Source organism: Convolutriloba macropyga, unplaced genomic scaffold, assembly GCF_964194025.1.
Source record: "Convolutriloba macropyga unplaced genomic scaffold, txConMacr16.3 SCAFFOLD_3947, whole genome shotgun sequence".
Lineage (NCBI taxonomy): Eukaryota > Metazoa > Xenacoelomorpha > Acoela > Convolutidae > Convolutriloba > Convolutriloba macropyga.
The window spans coordinates 5367-22493 of record NW_027450577.1 but is presented as its reverse complement, the minus strand read 5'-3'; the positions used below and the strand labels follow the sequence as shown (position 1 = coordinate 22493).

General features: G+C 36.9%; 1 protein-coding gene across 2 annotated transcripts; it reads left to right on the top strand.

Annotated features, from left to right (window-relative positions):
• Positions 1-1407: 1407 nt before the first annotated feature.
• LOC142356001 (uncharacterized) lies at positions 1408-16728 on the top strand. 2 transcript variants are annotated; one of them, XM_075407993.1, is made up of 4 exons: positions 1408-1681; positions 14950-15257; positions 15559-15573; positions 16072-16728. In XM_075407993.1, the coding sequence occupies exons 1-4, from the start codon at positions 1428-1430 to the stop codon at positions 16485-16487; spliced, it is 993 nt and encodes a 330-aa protein (XP_075264108.1). In that variant the 5' UTR covers positions 1408-1427; the 3' UTR covers positions 16488-16728. The 2 variants fall into 2 exon arrangements, with proteins under 2 accessions (XP_075264108.1, XP_075264110.1); XM_075407995.1 differs by lacking the exon at positions 15559-15573.
• The last annotated feature ends 399 nt before the right edge of the window (positions 16729-17127 follow it).

The window sequence follows — 17127 nt, the reverse complement described above, 5'->3', positions numbered from 1 at the left end:
CACTTGAGTTCAAAAGTTACAAAACATTGAACGCAGGAAAATTCGCATCCAACATTTTGCTTTGTTTAAAACAATTTCACACCTAGAATTATAAACCCTTGCTGAAGTTGCAAAGCAAATCATACTTTAATAACTAGGTCGCTGGCAGCCCCTTCAGCCAATACTTTCATCGAACATCTTTTTATTAAACAAAAATTAGGAACTGCTTGGGCACAACCATCACCCTAACGTATCTATATTTGAAATGAATACATTATAAAAAACGTTATCTGAACATGAACGCACGAAAGTCTGGACATACGCATTTTTGAACGCACGAAAGTCTGGACATAGGTGTTTTTGAACGCACGATAGTCTGGACATGAACGCACAAATGAGCGCACGATTTTTCATTTAGAACGCACTAAAGTCTGGTCATATAAGATTTTGAACGCCCGAAAGTCTGGACATAAGCATGTTTGAACGCACGAAAGTCTGGACATAGGTGTTTTTGAACGCACAAATGAGCGCACGAATTTTAATTTGGAACGCACTAAAGTCTGGTCATATAAGATATTGAACGCACGAAAGTCTGGACATAGGGAGTTTTGAGCGCACGACGAACGCACGAAAAATTTTGAACGCACGAAAGTCTGGACATAGGCACTTTCCGTCTGGGAGGGTCTGGACATAGACACTTTCCGTCTGGGACGGTCTGGACATATCGACTTTCAGTCTGGCACCTCAACCTGGGGGGAGACGGTCGCATGACAGTATGATTAGAGATCAACAGAAAAGCAGGGTCTGAAAGATGCTCGCAGGATATTCTCAACAATTTTCATACAAATCTCGGAATCTCTAAATAAAGACCAAAGTTTGAACATAGTCTGGACAATAGCTGCATGACACATCGTCCCAACCATTTTTTTACAGTATGTTTAAATTAAAAAATTTGAACTATTCGTGTAGAGAAAAATTTCTTATTTGGCAAGGTAAAACAACGAAGTAAAAACAACCACTGGTTGTTGTGTGGATTGGTCAACATAAAAACAAGCCGAAAAAGATTACCAACTTTTATGAACCGTTCATTTTATTTTATTTTTGGGTTGCAAGAAAGCCACACCAAAGTCGCATCACATGTTTTGTTCGCACTAATATCGCACCAAAGTCGAATCACACATTTTGGGCGCACCAAAGTCTGAACAGTGGTCATTTCAGTCTGGCACGGTCTGAGCAGAGATTGAAGTTTGAATTTAATCTTATCAGAGGTTACTTGGATCTGGGACCTTAACCTGGGTTGTATATATGTATACCAATGGTATATATAACTATGATTTTTGTAGGTCATCTCTGTAAAATTTCGGCGCAGGTTTGATCTCGTGGCCTCTCATATCTGGGTTGTCATGTTTGGTTTTTGTTCAGCTGCTAGGGGCAGCCCCAACAACGCAATGCTTGGCACACAAAATCAAAGAGAACTCCATTTACTTCGTGAATTGACGGCCGGCGCGCTACGCAACATGAAGGGCAGCAAAAGAAAGCAGAAAATGGCAAAACGTTTCATAAATCAAATGAAGGAGAATAATTTGCAGCATCCACAGCGACAGCTTCCTACATACGATAGTCAACGGATTTCTGGCAACTTAGCTGAGCAAAGTTCTGCAGGGGGACTCTCTAATCAAAATCAATTGCATATGCTACCCAGGTTTGTTGCTAGGTCACAGTATTTCAGGCTTAAATCTCCACTGACGCCAGATTTTTTTCAGTGCTCTAATCAGAGTCACATAACCTATAGTTGAACATAAAATGATTCAAGATTATAATCGAGATTTCAGCCAGAAATTTAAGGTCATTTTACGTGCCTTTACTCGTAACTTCGCGTGAAACTCGCATTTTGCAAACCTTAAAATGGCGACAGTTATAAAATGTGGTAGTGATCGAAAAAAAATGCTAGTATAGAATTTGGCTCAACAGATGTCTGGCATTTCAAACAACTAATTGCATATTTTCTGTCATTTTAGTCCGGAATGAGCTATTTCGGATATTGCAGCTCTTTATCAACATCGCGTTTTTATGATTGAGAAATACCGTTAAGTAATGAGACAAACCTTCTTCAAAAATGCGCAAGGAAAGAGCTTTTTTCGCTATAACAAAACGTTTAAATTAGCGTTATAGTGACCATAGTCACTACCATGAGTTGGACTACATCTTGCTACATAGTCTTCCGAGTTGAAGTGGCCGGCAAGAATACTGCAACAATCATACAAGATTTGCGGGGTAGAAAAAACAATCAGGTTTGTTGAAAACAAGTGTGGAGAAAACACTTAGATATGCCTTAAACTGTATGCTAGGAGCAAGGGTCAAATTAAAATAATCTTTGAAGAAAAAACGAGGGAAAAAATTAGCTAACTGTGTAGAAAAAGCAAACTGATACAATCTAAAAAATATATAATTCAATAAGCGGCTGTTTTATTAGACATCTGGCGTAGAATCTTGAGATAATCCCGCATATCTACAACGAGATTTTTTTTTCTCGCTAATAAACCAATCATACACAATAGTGAAAATGGCAAAAAATACAAGCAATAGAAATCTGGTTAAATCTGTACTTTATTATTCAAACCAAATTCAGGACAAAGAAAATAGGAAAACTCAGGACCTTTTCAAATCATAAAAACTGTAGAAACAAGAATGATGTTTTGATTTCAATTTTTATTTTACAAGTTTCTTGTTTGTTTCCAATCAATTTCAATTTCCTTTGAGCCACTTGTAATACTAGATATTGATAATCAAAGGTTCTCCGCAATGTATTTTATTGTTAGCCCACTTCGAACATCAAACCCAAAAGGAAAGCGCCAACCGCAAGCATACAAAAGTTTCTTAGCAGGACATTATAATCACCATATTCACATCATTTTCAATTTACCCTCAACTTTTTTGGGAAATTTTGCTTGCTTCAGGTATTCAGAACGGTTTCATTTTTTAATTACCAATTTTACTTCTCTTTTTCGTTACTTTTGGAATCTTCTTCATCTTCTTTTGGAATTATTACAAATGTCCAGTTTTGAGTATTTTTTATCTCAAAGGTTGATTGTGCATTGTAATCTAGCGTAAGTTGTGCTGTCTCGCGTTTTTTCGGGATAATTACTTGAGATCTCTCCTGGCAGTCGTCCTATGAATTCGAAGCTGAATTATCTCAATCAAATACCGAAAAAAAAGACATACAAAGACAAAATTCATGATGCATCTTTGGCAGATGTTTGCACCATATGGATTGAGATAGATCCTCGAGCCTTGTAATTTCTAGGCCGGAACAATCAACGGAAACATTCGGGCGGAAGAAGTTTCGATTGAGGCTCTTTAAAGAACACTGATCAAAAGAAAAGGACAAAAAAATTATATCGCAGGTTTTGTTGAACAGTACGGTTACAATCTTTATTAAATGTTTGTTCTGGTTCCAACAGCTTAGTAATTGTGTCGCTTTTCAAAAACTTGCGAAGATTCTGTTTAATAGCCGCCGTCAACCTCTCAAACGGCTATTATTTAGGCATCTCCTTTTTTTCATGATTTTTGAAATCAAATTGGGGTTGTGATTTTGGTCACACCGAAACAGGAAGTGGAGCCAAAAATTGAGTGGTTTTATGGCGTGAATTTTTTTCGCTCTAATTTTAAAGTAGAGTGAGAAAACGGTGTTTGAAAAAAACTTCGCTTTCTCGCCTAGTGGTTTTTTCACATGCGGCAATTTTGTTTTGATTTTTACTATTTTTTTCAATTTTTGCGATTGGATTTTTTTCTAAGTGGTTTTCCCAATCCATTCATAACTCATTTTATGCCTAGCTTTTGTTTGAACCAAATTTCTCTTTCTCGATAGTGGTTTTTAGTTCACATGTGTCATTTTGACTTTGATTTTCAGTTTTTATAATTTTTTCGATCTGATTTTTTTTCGAATTGGTTTTCCCAATTCACTCACAGTCCATTCTAGGTCTAGTTTTTGTTTAGCCAATAAAAAAATTTTTTACGTCAAGACTTGTCCTGTTATTTTTTTAAATTCGCTTTACCTTTTGATCAAGTTTTTCTTTTTATATAAGTGGCGATTTTCCCGCTTGACTTCTCGCCTACTTCACTCACTATCTCCACTAAAAGGATTTTAAATTCTTTCGCTCATTGAGTTACGCAATATAGTGAATACCGGGGTAAACCGGTAAAAAGACCGTTCATTAAATCATCGTGCCCTAGGTCATCAAAGTTCATTAGACAGATTGCTAGCTGATATTAGTGTTAAGCTGAACAACCTTCTACTTTTTAGAACCTGAAGTAAATATAGGTTGAGAAAATAATTGAAACTGCACACTGAATCAGAACCTTTTTCGAAACTTCGGAAAAATTAGGAAGATTTTTGTCAATTCGATCTCTTCTTTTTTTCGGTTTCAATCCCAATGTGAGTCTAGCGCCTCGTGGGTGGCTATTTTTTGGTGATTTGCGGGCTATGTTATGAATTTTTCCTGCCAACGTAAGATATTGTTCAGCTGATTCGTAAACTTGTTAATTGCTCTCATACGCAGTTTGTGGTAATTGTATTAGTCTTGTTGATCTTTTGTTTGACCGATTATTCGTGTGACCATTTCAACTTTTCTTCCTGCAAGAGTGGATAACCGTTAGTTCCCAGTGAGCTTAAATTCTTGTACAGCTTTTTGTCTTATTAGGCTCCAAGTATGCAAATCACCAAAACTCTTTCGGAGACACAAATTTAACATGAAAAGGATTTAATGTTCCTATAATTTGACCTCTTCCCACCACACTTCAAATCCCCAGTGCACACCTCTTACTCCAATGCCCAATCCTGGACATCGTTCCACCTGTTTTCTTGAGGCTTTACTAGTCTTTAAGGTCTGGAAATATGATGAAACAGTAGCAAATCTGCTTATTTTAATAGCCTCAAAACGATAGCTGGAGCTATTATTGACCTCCTCTTGGTTTTTCGCAAACATTTTCCTACGACCATATGAAGTGACAATCAATCATTTCAAATCTGCAATTTGTTCGTTCGTTCTTGCATTTTCAACTAAGTTGCGTGCGTGACCTTATTTTTCCTTCTTAGTTTGTTCACACTTTTCACTCTTTTGTTCCTGCGCGTATTTGTGAAATACCGATATGTTTTAAGACAAAATTTTCTCAAAAATGTGCAATGAAAGAACTTTTTATCTCTATAAAAAAGGAATACTTCAGCGAAATAGTGACCATAGTTATGACTATGAGTTGTTGGGCTATATCTTGCTACATATTCTTCCGATTTGAAGCCGAATGGCAAGATTGCTGCAGTAACAATGCAAAATTTGAGAAGTAGAACAAAACCTCAGATTTGTTGAAAACAAAAGTGTGGAGAAAACATTCAGATATGCCTTAAACTTTATTCTAGGAGCAAAACTCAAATCAAAATATTCTCATGAATAAAACACGAGAAAAAAGTTAATTTGATAGAAATAGCAAACCAATACAATTCAAAAAAATATAATTAATTGAAGTTTTGATTAGACATCTGGCGTAGAATCTTGAGATAATCCCGCATATCTCCAACGAGATTTTCTTTTTTTCTCGCTAATTCATCAATCAAACACAAAAGTGAAAATGGCAAAAAAAATATAAACAAAGGCGATATGGTTGAATCTGCACTTGATACTTGAAAACAATTTCAGATCTTTTTAGGACAAAGAAAATAAGAAAACTCAGGACCTTTTCAAATCATAAAAACTGTTGAAACAAGAATGATGTTTTCATTTTAAATTTTAATTTACAAGTTTGTTGTATGTTTTCTATCGACCTTAAGTTCCACGGAGACAGTTGTCAGAGATTGCTTGTCAAAGATATTCCGCAATGCATTTTATTGTTCACCCACTTCGAACAGAAAACCAAAAAGGAAAGCGCCAACCACAAGAATACAAAAGTTTCTTAGCTGGACATTATGATCACCATATTCAAATCCTTTTCATTTTACCCTCAATTTTTTTGGGAAGTTTTGCTTGCGTTAGGTATTCAAAACTGTTTCAATTTTAAATTACCAAATTTACGCCTCTTGTTTCCATTGCTTTTGCAACAATCTTCAACTTCCTTGACAATAATTAAAAATATCCAATTTTGAATATTTTTATCTCAAGGTTGATTATGCATTGAAATCTAGCGTAAGTTGTGCTGTCTCGCAGATAATTGCGATAATTGCTTGAAATCTCTCCTGGTAGTCGTCCTATGAATTATAAGCTACGGTATCTCAATCAAATAACGAAAAAAATACATTACTACGAAAACAAAATTGATGATGCAATTTTTTTTAGATGTTTGAACCTTATGGATTAAGATAAATTCTCGAGCCTTGTAATTTCTAGGCCGAAACAATTAACTTCAACATTCGGGCGGAACAATTTTCAATTGAGACTCTTGAAAGTATCCTGACCAAAAGAAAAGTATAAAAAAATATATCGCAGGTTTTGTTTAGCCAATGAAAACTCTTTGAATTGTACGTCAAGACATGTTTTTTTTTAATTCGCTTTACCTTTTGATCAAGTTTTTTATTTTATATAAGTCATGATTTTCTCGTTTGACTTCTGACTTATTTCACTCGATTTTTCCGTTAAATGGATTTTAAATTCCTTCGCTCGTTGTATTACGAAATATAGTGAATACCGGGGTAAACCAATAAATGCCGGTTATTAAGTCATCGTGCCCTTGGTTATCGAAGTTCATTAGAAAGATTGGTAGCGGATATTAGTGTTAAGCTTAATAACCTTCTGCGTTTAGATCCTGCAGTAAATATAGGCTTAGAATATAATTGAAACTGCACACTGAATTAGAACCTTTTTTGAAACTTCGGTGAAATTAGGAAAGGAAAATTTTTGTCAATTACGATATCTTTTTTTCTGTTTCAATCCCGATGTGAGTCTAGCGCCTCATCGGCGGCTCTTTTTGGCAATTTACCGGCTATGTTCTCAAATTTTCCTGCCAATGTAAGATATAAGTCAGCTGATTCGTAAATTTGTTAATTACTCTCATACGAAGTTTGTGGCAATCGTATTAGTCTTGTTGATCTTTTGTTGGACCGATTATTCGTGTGACCATTTTGAATTTTTCGTCCTCCAAAAGGGATAACCGTTAGTTACTGGTGGGCCTAAATTCTCTTACAGCCTTTTGTCTTATTAGGCTCTAAGTATGCAAATCACTGAAACTCTCTCGGAGACACAAACTTAAGATGAAAAGGATTCACAGTTCCTATAGTTTGACCTCTTCCCACAACACTTTAAATCCCCATTGCGCCCCTCTTTTCCCAATATCCACACCTGCACATCGTTCCACCTGTTTTCTTGAGGCTATACTGGTCTTTAAGATCTGGAAATATGTTAAACAGTAGCAATTCTACTTCGTTTAATAGCCTCAAAACGATAGCTGGAGCTATTTTTGGCCTTCTCTTGGTTTTTAGCAAACATGTTCATACGACCATATGAGGTGACAATCAATCATTTCAAATCTGCAATTTGTTCGTTCGTTCTTGCAATTTCAACTAAATTGCGCGCGTGACCTCATTTTTCAATCTTAGTTTGTTCACATTTTTCGCTCTTTTGTTCCTACGCGTGATTAAGTTTCTGATCGCATGACTTCTCGCAAATGATTTCATAACTCTGAAATTTACTTTTCCTACTTTAATTCAAAGAGATGAGGTCAATTGAGTGCGGGTATTTGAGGGCAGCTACTATAAGCAGCAGTAACTAAAACCGATTCTTAACGTAAATGTATCATCTCAGCATTTAATAAAAAAGAGGTTTCTTCTTGGTCTGTTTCTTTTACTATCTATTCGACTGCAAACCTACAAAGCTGTTGCGGCTATTTTTGGCAATCTGTCAGCTATGTTTTAGATATTGAAGTAGGCGAAATAAAAAAAACAAGCAAGTTTTATCTTTGTCGTTGTTGAAGAGCATTCACACTATGAATCGATTATTTGAGTAAACCGACCTACAACACTGCTAACATGATAACAGAAAAAAATCAATTTGATCATTTTCACGTAACTTCTGACGTTTATAATAAATAGGTGCTCAAGGTCAATCCTGTAGACAAGTTTCCATGTGAAGCTGTGAGCAAAAGCGAGATCAAAATGGGTATGAAAATACTAAGTGGTAGACCATCACTGCTCCACCAAGTGCATTCTTTTGAGGCATTTCTTGGTTTCCGTGTAACAAGTGCAGATACGCCATTGATGCAATTAAAATGTAGAAAGGGCATCGAAAAACTGACAAATTACACCAAAAATAGCATACACTTAACTGTGCGAATCAAAAAACAAGGAGGGGATAATCTGAATCTCTGAAGTTACCCTCGTGTTCGTTCCAGTGGTTCTGATCATAGCTCAATTTGGGTCTGGGCCTAAACCTGGCTTCCATTCGTAAATTTACCCCGCCTCATCATTTTTCAATAATGTTGAAAGTATAATGTTAATTGTTTAAAGTATGGAAAGATATACGTACCTCATCCAAGTGCTGATTTACATCTTGGTTATTTATGAATTGAGTGAATGCAACAAGGAGCTAACACGTGCTATTTATACTAGATTTGTCCCCAACTTTTCATATTGTTATAGGTGATATGATGACCCTTGATCTTTTAGAGAAGTAAATTATCAGAGTAAATAGCTAGTTAAGATCTGATGTCATAAGAAGTCAAGGAAGCTATAAATTAAAGGTGATCACCATGAATGTAAAAGTGCGGTAATTTGGGGTAATAAATATGGACTGAATTTCGTGTTGATCGCCACAGTTCTCAAACATTATTTCTAATTTTACTATTGGACTACAAGATTTGACTCTGCGTTCCCATTAACCGACAGGTTATGGGCAGAGAGGTTTTCTAAGTTAAGTAATCAACCCCCATCGTAAATAGAAAAACGTTGTTGCTGCGCCTCTTTGCTACATAAGAGGATCGCTGAAATCACTGGGGGAGGAAGACAGAGAAGACAAGGAGAGACAAGCCTTGTAGTCAAGAAGTGGCCAAGTGAGACCAGAGGAAGCAAGAGTAAGAAGCTTGTGTAACTGGTTGGGGGACTTCAGTTGTGGAGTTGAAAGCTTGTGTGACTGGTTGGGGGACTTCAATTGTGGAGTTGGAAGCTTTTGTAAGTGGTTGGGGGACTTCACTTAAGAAGTGAGCAGGTTGTGAAGCTGGTTGGTGGACTTCATCTGTTGAGTCGAGAGCTTGTGTACCTGGTCGGGGGACTTCAATCGTGGAGTGCTAAGTGTGTGTAGCTAAGCAGTGGATTCTGCTTGTGAAGTAAAGAGTGAGTGGAGCTGTTGTGCGGGATCAAAAAGGAGTGCGGAGGTTCAATTGTATAACAGAGCTGTCGGGGAACAAGGTTTGCTTAGTATAGCTGAGAACAGCTCAGCTTAAACAACTGTTTCATTTTCAATTGTGTGTGCCGTGCTTCTGTAAGATACAAGTTTGGTCGAAAGACACAAAAGTTGGTGGTACAAGATATCTTTATTAGGACTAGGATTAGGGTTCGAGTACATTATCCTCGGAGGGTGTTGGTATCCTCATCGTGCTTAATCGCGGCAGAAAAACCCTGGCTCAATGTCAATGTCCTGCTTCGATTTTGTCAAGGATATTACAGAACTGGAACAGAACACCAACTTCCATTATTAATTTAGTCGACCAAACTCTTTTTGCTTAGTGTTTTTTTTTCTAACAATTGCTACCATATTACAATAAGTGCTAACCTGGTGCTAAATAGCATTTTTTGATACACAAACATATCGACTAACCGCTTCGTTGCCCTATAACACAGCGACAAACAGGCAACAGATTCATACACGCGTAGAAAGGAAAGGAGTTTTGATCTAAGTCCGAACAAGATTTTTTTCACAGCCCGACCCTTTTTTCAAAAGAATATTTACCTAGAGCAGTACTAGCTTAGAAAAACAAAGGATATAGTTGGGGCATCATAAGTCTTTGGTTCAGTAGCGAACAATTGAAGCTAAAGAGTTAATTTCAAACGAACGGAAATTAAACGAAAGTAAGACAGGCCTAACAATGAGCTCAAAATTAGAAAGATTGGTATTCAGCGGGCGTGAGGACGATTTCTTGTATTTTGCTGAACAGTTTGAGGCTCGTATGCACTCTTTAAAACTTGGTAAAGTTCTTAGTGGAGAAGCCACCTATCTAGATTATGTGCCAGCTGTTAGAAATAATTCTTCGGAGGAGCAACGAAGGCAAGCTATAGAAAAAGGGAGGGAAGAATTAGAAGAGAAAAAGAAGACATTGTGGTACGAGTTAGTTCAGGCTTTAGACAAAACAGCAGTTCTTTTTCTAAGACCACATAAGGGTGACGGCATTAGAGCTCGGGATGTACTGTGTAAACGCTTCAACTGTTTTGAGAGACCCCAGCTACACAAATTGATAGCGAAATTAACTAGCCTTAGGAAGACTTCAAGTGAGAGTATAGTAGATTTTCTCACCAGAGCAGATGATATGCAATACAACTTAACACTAGTGAATAAAGGAATTAGTGAAAAAATGTTTGTCCCAATAATTCTAAAAGGGCTCCCGAAGGAATATGAAAATTTCGCAACACTCGTGAAATACAGCAAAGACGAGAAAACTCTAGTTCTTTGCAGACATAGGGCAACCAGGAACCTAAGTTTGTGACGGTGCAGGGGAATATGTGTCAAATGACATAAAACAATTATGTAGACGACAAGGCGTTAGACTTGAGTTCTCGGCACCGTATACACCACAAGAAAACGGAAAGGTTGAGAGGAATTGGGGGACAATCACCCCAATGGCTAGATGTCTTTTAGAGCAGTCAGGTTTAGAAAAAGAGTATTGGCCATATGCATTTAACATGGCAAGTGAGAATAAAATTTTTGTTTCCATTCAGGTATTCAGAAGACACCTTTTGAGGCAATGTTAAAGAAGAAACCTAACTGAGGAAATAAAACGAGATCTGATAAACTTCGATAATGAAAATGTAAAAACCAAAACAGAGAGCGTACTATTTAATAAGCAACGGAAATGTTTCAACTGCCAGAAAATGGGACATATCGCAAAAGAATGTAGGTTTAAGAAAACGATTCCTGAACAAACCAAAGCTTCTCAAATGAAATGTTTTAAGTGTGGTGATCACGGACATAGAGCTAAACTTTGTAGAAAGCAACAGAACCCTGAGAAAAAATTTGTAAGTCAAAGCAGGAGAACAAATCAGAGAAGCTCGCAAAATTTAGTTGAGGAGCAGAATTTAGAAGAAGAAGAATTCTTTTCCTTCTCCAAACGTCGGAAAACAACCTTGCAAATGAAATAGTTTTGGACTCAGGTGCTACGAGTCATATGATTAAAGACGACGGTTTATTCATAGATATAGACAAGAAGTATTCTGGTACCATCACTAATGCAAACAGCAGTAAAAGTTCAATTAGTGGGAAAAGAACAGTTGAACTTAAGGTTTTGGATTCCAATGGTTCAGAGCGAAAAATAAGGTTAAGTAATGCGTTGCTTGTTCCGAACAACACAAGGAATCTGATATCAGTGTCAAAACTTAGAGCAACAGGCAACGAGCTCTTCTTTGGTAGGAATTTAGAAATACGAAATAAGAACGGAACAGTTTTCCCTTTCGAGGAAAGAGATAGTTTAATTATCTGGCACAACATTGATTACGGAGAGCAGTGCAACTTAGCAAATGGAGATCCCCTTAGTTTGTGGCATAAGCGTTTGGGTCATAACAATGTTGAGGACATATACAAATTAAAAGATCACGCAGTTGGGGCTAAAAGTAAACGATCATGATTTAGCAAACTGTGAAATATGTCAGCTAAATAAATCAAAGAAACTTCCAGTACCAAGAGACTCAGGAACAAGAGCAAGAGAAGACTTAGAAATTGTTCATTTCGACATATTAGGGTCCATCCAAACGGAAGCGGTTGATGGCCACAGGTATGCAATAGGGTTCGTGGACAGTTTTAGCAGATATCAGAAACTATATTTTTTGAGGTCAAGGGACGAGGCCTTTGAAAAGTTTGAACAGTTCTTTGCAGACATAGGGCAACCAGGAACCCTAGTTTGTGACGGTGCAGGGGAATATGTGTCAAATGACATAAAACAATTATGTAGACGACAAGGCGTTAGACTTGAGTTCTCGGCACCGTATACACCACAAGAAAACGGAAAGGTTGAGAGGAATTGGGGGACAATCATCCCAATGGCTAGATGTCTTTTAGAGCAGTCAGGTTTAGAAAAAGAGTATTGGCCATATGCATTTAACATGGCAAGTGAGAATAAATTTTTTGTTTCCATTCAGGTATTCAGAAGACACCTTTTGAGGCAATGTTAAAGAAGAAACCTAACTTAGAATCAATCAAAATGTTTGGTTGTTCAGCTTTCGTTCATGTTGAAAAAATTTTTTGTGGTAAGATTGATAGAACTTCTCAAAAAGAATATTGTTAGGGTCTTCAGACAATAGTAAGACTTATCCGGTAGGTATTCCAAATGACAGAGGGGTCTTTAAGTTTAGAAAATCTCGCAGTGTAACTTTCAACGAAAACGAAATGTTTATTGAAGTCAAAGAAAAGAAGGAGGAGATAGTCAACAAGCATCATTCAGATTGTGATAGAGATTTAAACCCGGCAGCTTTCCTTGGTGAAATTGTTAACTACGAATTGCTACTTAAGTCTATTGATGAAGCAATTAGGGATAAAAACTGGTACGAGGCAATGAAGTTGGAATACAACTCATTAGTGGAAAATAAAGTTTGGGAACTGGTAGAGAACAAAGGAAATAAACCCACTGGTAGCCGCTGGCACTTTGCTCTTCAATTTGGTCTTAGTGGGGAGATAACAAGGTATAAGGCAAGATTCGTAGCAAAAGGATTTAGCCAAGTTCCAGGTCAGGATTACAACGAAACCTACTCACCAACAACACGCCTCTCAACAATTCGAGTACTGATAAGCTACGCAGTATATAAAAACACCGATTTAAAACAAATGGATATCAAAACAGCATACTTAAACGCTGACATCGAAGAAGAAATCTTTATGCAACAGCTCGAAGGGTTTGAAAAGTTTGACAAGCAAGGAAATCCATTAATTTGTAAGCTGAGGAAAAGTTTATATGGATTGAAACAGTCCGGTATAAATTGGTACTTTACAATCAAAACTTTTCTCAACCAATTAGGTTTCACGCCGGCTGTTCAAGATGAGTGTCTTTTCACAAAGAAAGGAGAAAATGGTATAGAGGGATTAGTGTGTCTTTGGGTAGATGATATGGTGATATTAGGATTGCATGAAGATTTTTGTTAAAACTTTAAAAATAAAATTAGTGAGCAGTTTCAAATTAGCAGTTATGGAGATCTTAGCTGGTTCTTAAATATAAAAATTGAGCGAACACAAAACGAAATTATGCTAAGCCAAGAAGCATATGTAGAAAAATTACAAAAGAAGTTTAACATGGGCGAATCAAAGACACTGGAAACATCTTTAGAAATTATCAAAATTAGATTCACCAGAAATAGGCAGCAATGAGCATAGAGAAATGCAATCATGTGATTATAGGGGTATAGTAGGATGTTTGAACTATTTGGCATTAACAAGTAGACCAGATATTGCGCACGCAGCCAATTTATTGAGTTCGTTTGTTGAAAATCCTGGAGGGCGACATTGGAATGCGGCAAAAGGGTGTTTACTTTACCTAAAAGGTACAAAATCAGAGAAGATGGTTTTTAGAAAAAGTGAGAAACTGGAGTTAACAGGATTTTCAGACTCAGATTGGGCAGGCAACATAGACAATAGAAAAAGTACAAGTGGTTTTTGTTTTAAATTTAATAATAGTTCAGGTGCAATCAGTTGGGCTAGCAAGTTACAAAAGTGTGTATCTACTTCAACAGCTGAGGCTGAACTTAACGCCGTAGTAGAGGCCATTAAAGAAGCAGACAATTTAGTTAACCTATTACGAGAACTAGATTTAGAAATCCAGCAGCCAGTAAACGTCTTTGTAGACAACCAAGCTTGTATTGCTCTAAGTAAAAATTCGATGAATCACCAAAAGACAAAGCACTTTTCATTAAAAGTGCACTTCGTTCGGAATTTAGTCCAAAGTCGACTATTAGAGCTAAACTACTTACCTACCGATCGCATGCCGGCAGACACACTTCCAAAAGCATTGGGGAGGACCAAAGTATCACTTTTTTGTGATGTTCTTCTCGGAACAAACACTTAACATGATAGGAGGAGTGTTGAAAGTATAATGTTATTTGTTTAAAGTATGGAAAGATATACGTACCTCATCCACGTGCTGATTTACATCTTGGTTATTTATGAAATGAGTGAATGCAACAAGGAGCTATCACGTGCTATTTATACTAGATTTGTCCCCAACTTTTCATATTGTTATAGGTGATATGATGACCCTTGATTTTTTAGAGAAGTAAATTATCAGAGTAAATAGCTAGTTAAGATCTGATGTCATAAGAAGTCAAGGAAGTTATAAATTAAAGGTGATCACCATGAATGTAAAAGTGCGGTAATTTGGGGTAATAAATATGGACTGAATTTCGTGTTAATCGCCACAGTTGTCAACCATTATTTCTAATCTAACTATTCGATTACAAGATTTGTCTTTGCGTTCCCATTAACCGTCAAATAAAACGCCCATTTGCTGACTAAGAAATCTGTAAGAGCGCAGGATATGGTCTTAGACTTCAAGATTTAACCGGATATCTCGTTTCACTGCACAAGAAGTCACATCCAAAAATGATCAAAACGAAACATGTTGGCCGTACAAAAACACCATTAAGTGCTATCAGAAAGAAAAAAAAATTGATGCTTGCTTTCGATCGCTTTCTATTTTCCAACTTCGTGACAATTTGTGCTATCCCTATGTTAGGAAGGGAAACTTGCTAGTACACAACTAATGTCTGATTCTAAAATCAATCACTCAATGGCGTCAAAATTTCAGCTATTCACCGGCTAGCTCTGGTCCTACCCGCAGTTCTGGCTTCGGATCTTTGGACCATCAAATGCTCAACATACCTGCAAACGAACAAGATATCATTGCTAGACAGAGCAATGATTCGGGTCAATTTGGAACCTCAGGTGTTATTCAAAGATCAAACCAGAGTGATGGTAGAGACCAATTTGAAACTCCAGGACCTAGAGGTTACCCTGGCCGAGGGGGAGGCAGTGCTCGTGTGAGCCATTTCGGAAGCCCAAGCCTGAATCGAAGTTTAGCTGTTTCCTTTGAGACTCCTCTACGAGGACCAGAAGGTAGATTTTGTTTGGAGGTTTTTCTCTCAATTTTCCTTGATTACCCATGTCGAGAGATGGTCACGTTTCATATCACAATTAATTTTTTCCCACTCTTGTTGAATGCATATGTCCACACTTACACCCTACACGAGACATCGGCTCTGTGAAAAGACCAATTAATTCCAAAAGGTTACGGGTACTTTCCAACAATTATTTTAGTTTCATATTCGATGACTTTAGTCAGTTACGATTTTGTCTCTTCTGATATAAGTTATTATTTTTCGCTACGTTCCTTTTAACACCTGCAAGAATGTTTAAGTCAGTGGCGCGGGAGGTAATTAATTCTCAACAAATCTCTGTAGCTCTGTTATAGAATTGATGCGTTTTCTCTCCTAATCAACTATATTGGTTAATTTAAAGCTTCATACAGTTTTTAAACTGTCAACATCAGGTTTTTTCTCGTATTTTATTACTTTGGATTTCAGTTAGGATTTAGGTAAGCTCAACTTCACTAATTTTGATTGTTCTGTGACTTTTATACCAACTGATTGTCCTTCTGGAAAAAAATAAATAGATTCTTTATAAGTGAAAATCTTAAAAACATGATCAATGATTACACCTAACGAAGTAGAGCCTATTAATCCGTGACATTAATATTTGTGCAAAAAAGGTTAAAATACTCTTTCTAGTTTTTACTAGCTAAACTTAAGCTAAACTTAGAGAGAGTATTTTAACCTTTTTAGCACAAGTTTCAGAATAAATTAAGAATATACCATTCGGTGCTAATGACAAAAACGTTTACAGCTTAAAGCAGAAATGTACTTTTGCTTAGCTCAAGTCTACGACCAAAGCCAAGCATGGCGAGTTCCACGCCGAAGGTACAGCGAAGGACAAGCTCAAAATTTCTATCAAGGTCAAGAGCACAGTCGAGGTCAAACACCTCGCTCTTTACAGCATTGGGTTGAAGGCGAAGGTCGCAGTCCAGGTCACACATCTACCATAGACAGTCAAGGGCAAATGTATGGCTTTCCCAGAGGTGCTCAGGAAATCGGCAGAAGTCGCAGTTACAATCGGGGTGCCACCACTTACCGCAGAGGTCGAGATTTCAGTCGAGGTCAATCATCATATAGCCAACCCCCCTTTTTCCGTCGGCTTGAGGCAGATTCAGATTTGGCTCAAGGTCAATTTGGTTCGCAAAAAGATCACACAGGCGCTCAAGATCAAAGTGAAGGTCAACCTCGTAGCTAAACAAAAAGCAACAGCTAGGCAACAAAAATCAAGGTTGCAATCAGGATCATAAGCAGAGCCATAGAAAAAAACAGAATTCACAATATTCAATGAAAACTAAAACTATAATGAATGAAAACTTTTCAGCTATTTGATGGTCACAATATTATGAAGTGATATCAAGAAGTTCAATCTTATAGTAGTCATTTACTCAATGTGCGTAAAACGCCATGAAATGACCTTGAATGGTCTGTTTTATGATTAAAAAAAGGTTCCTCAAAACAAAGTTTCCTCGAAACCAAGAGCTAATAAAGTGCTCAATTTATTTAAGCTTACTGACCGGCTTTTCATTGCTTTGTTGACAACATTTTTTCTGTAGTCGTTAGAGTATACCATGTTTGGCGAATTTTGTCGAATTACCGGCATGCTAATAAGTAAAATTCCTATTAAGAACAAGATATCGGCCCGGGTCAACGATCATACAACTTTCTTTGATTTTGTAAAAGGTTTTATATGACTCTTAGTAATCATGAAAGGTCAAATATGATTTGTATGAATTCTTGGTAGTCATACAAGCACCAAATATGATTTCTAGAAATCATACAGGGATCATACAAAAAGTTTCAAAGAATAAAAACTGTATAATTTTGGTTTTCTATTG

Bases quoted from the DNA above. Each gene is read 5' to 3' on its own strand.
- LOC142356001 (XM_075407993.1), top strand. From the start codon at position 1,428: ATGCTTGGCACACAAAATCAAAGAGAACTCCATTTACTTCGTGAATTG. The intron at 1,682-14,949 runs GTTTGTTGCTAG...TCAAAATTTCAG, and splicing joins CAATTGCATATGCTACCCAG to CTATTCACCGGCTAGCTCTG.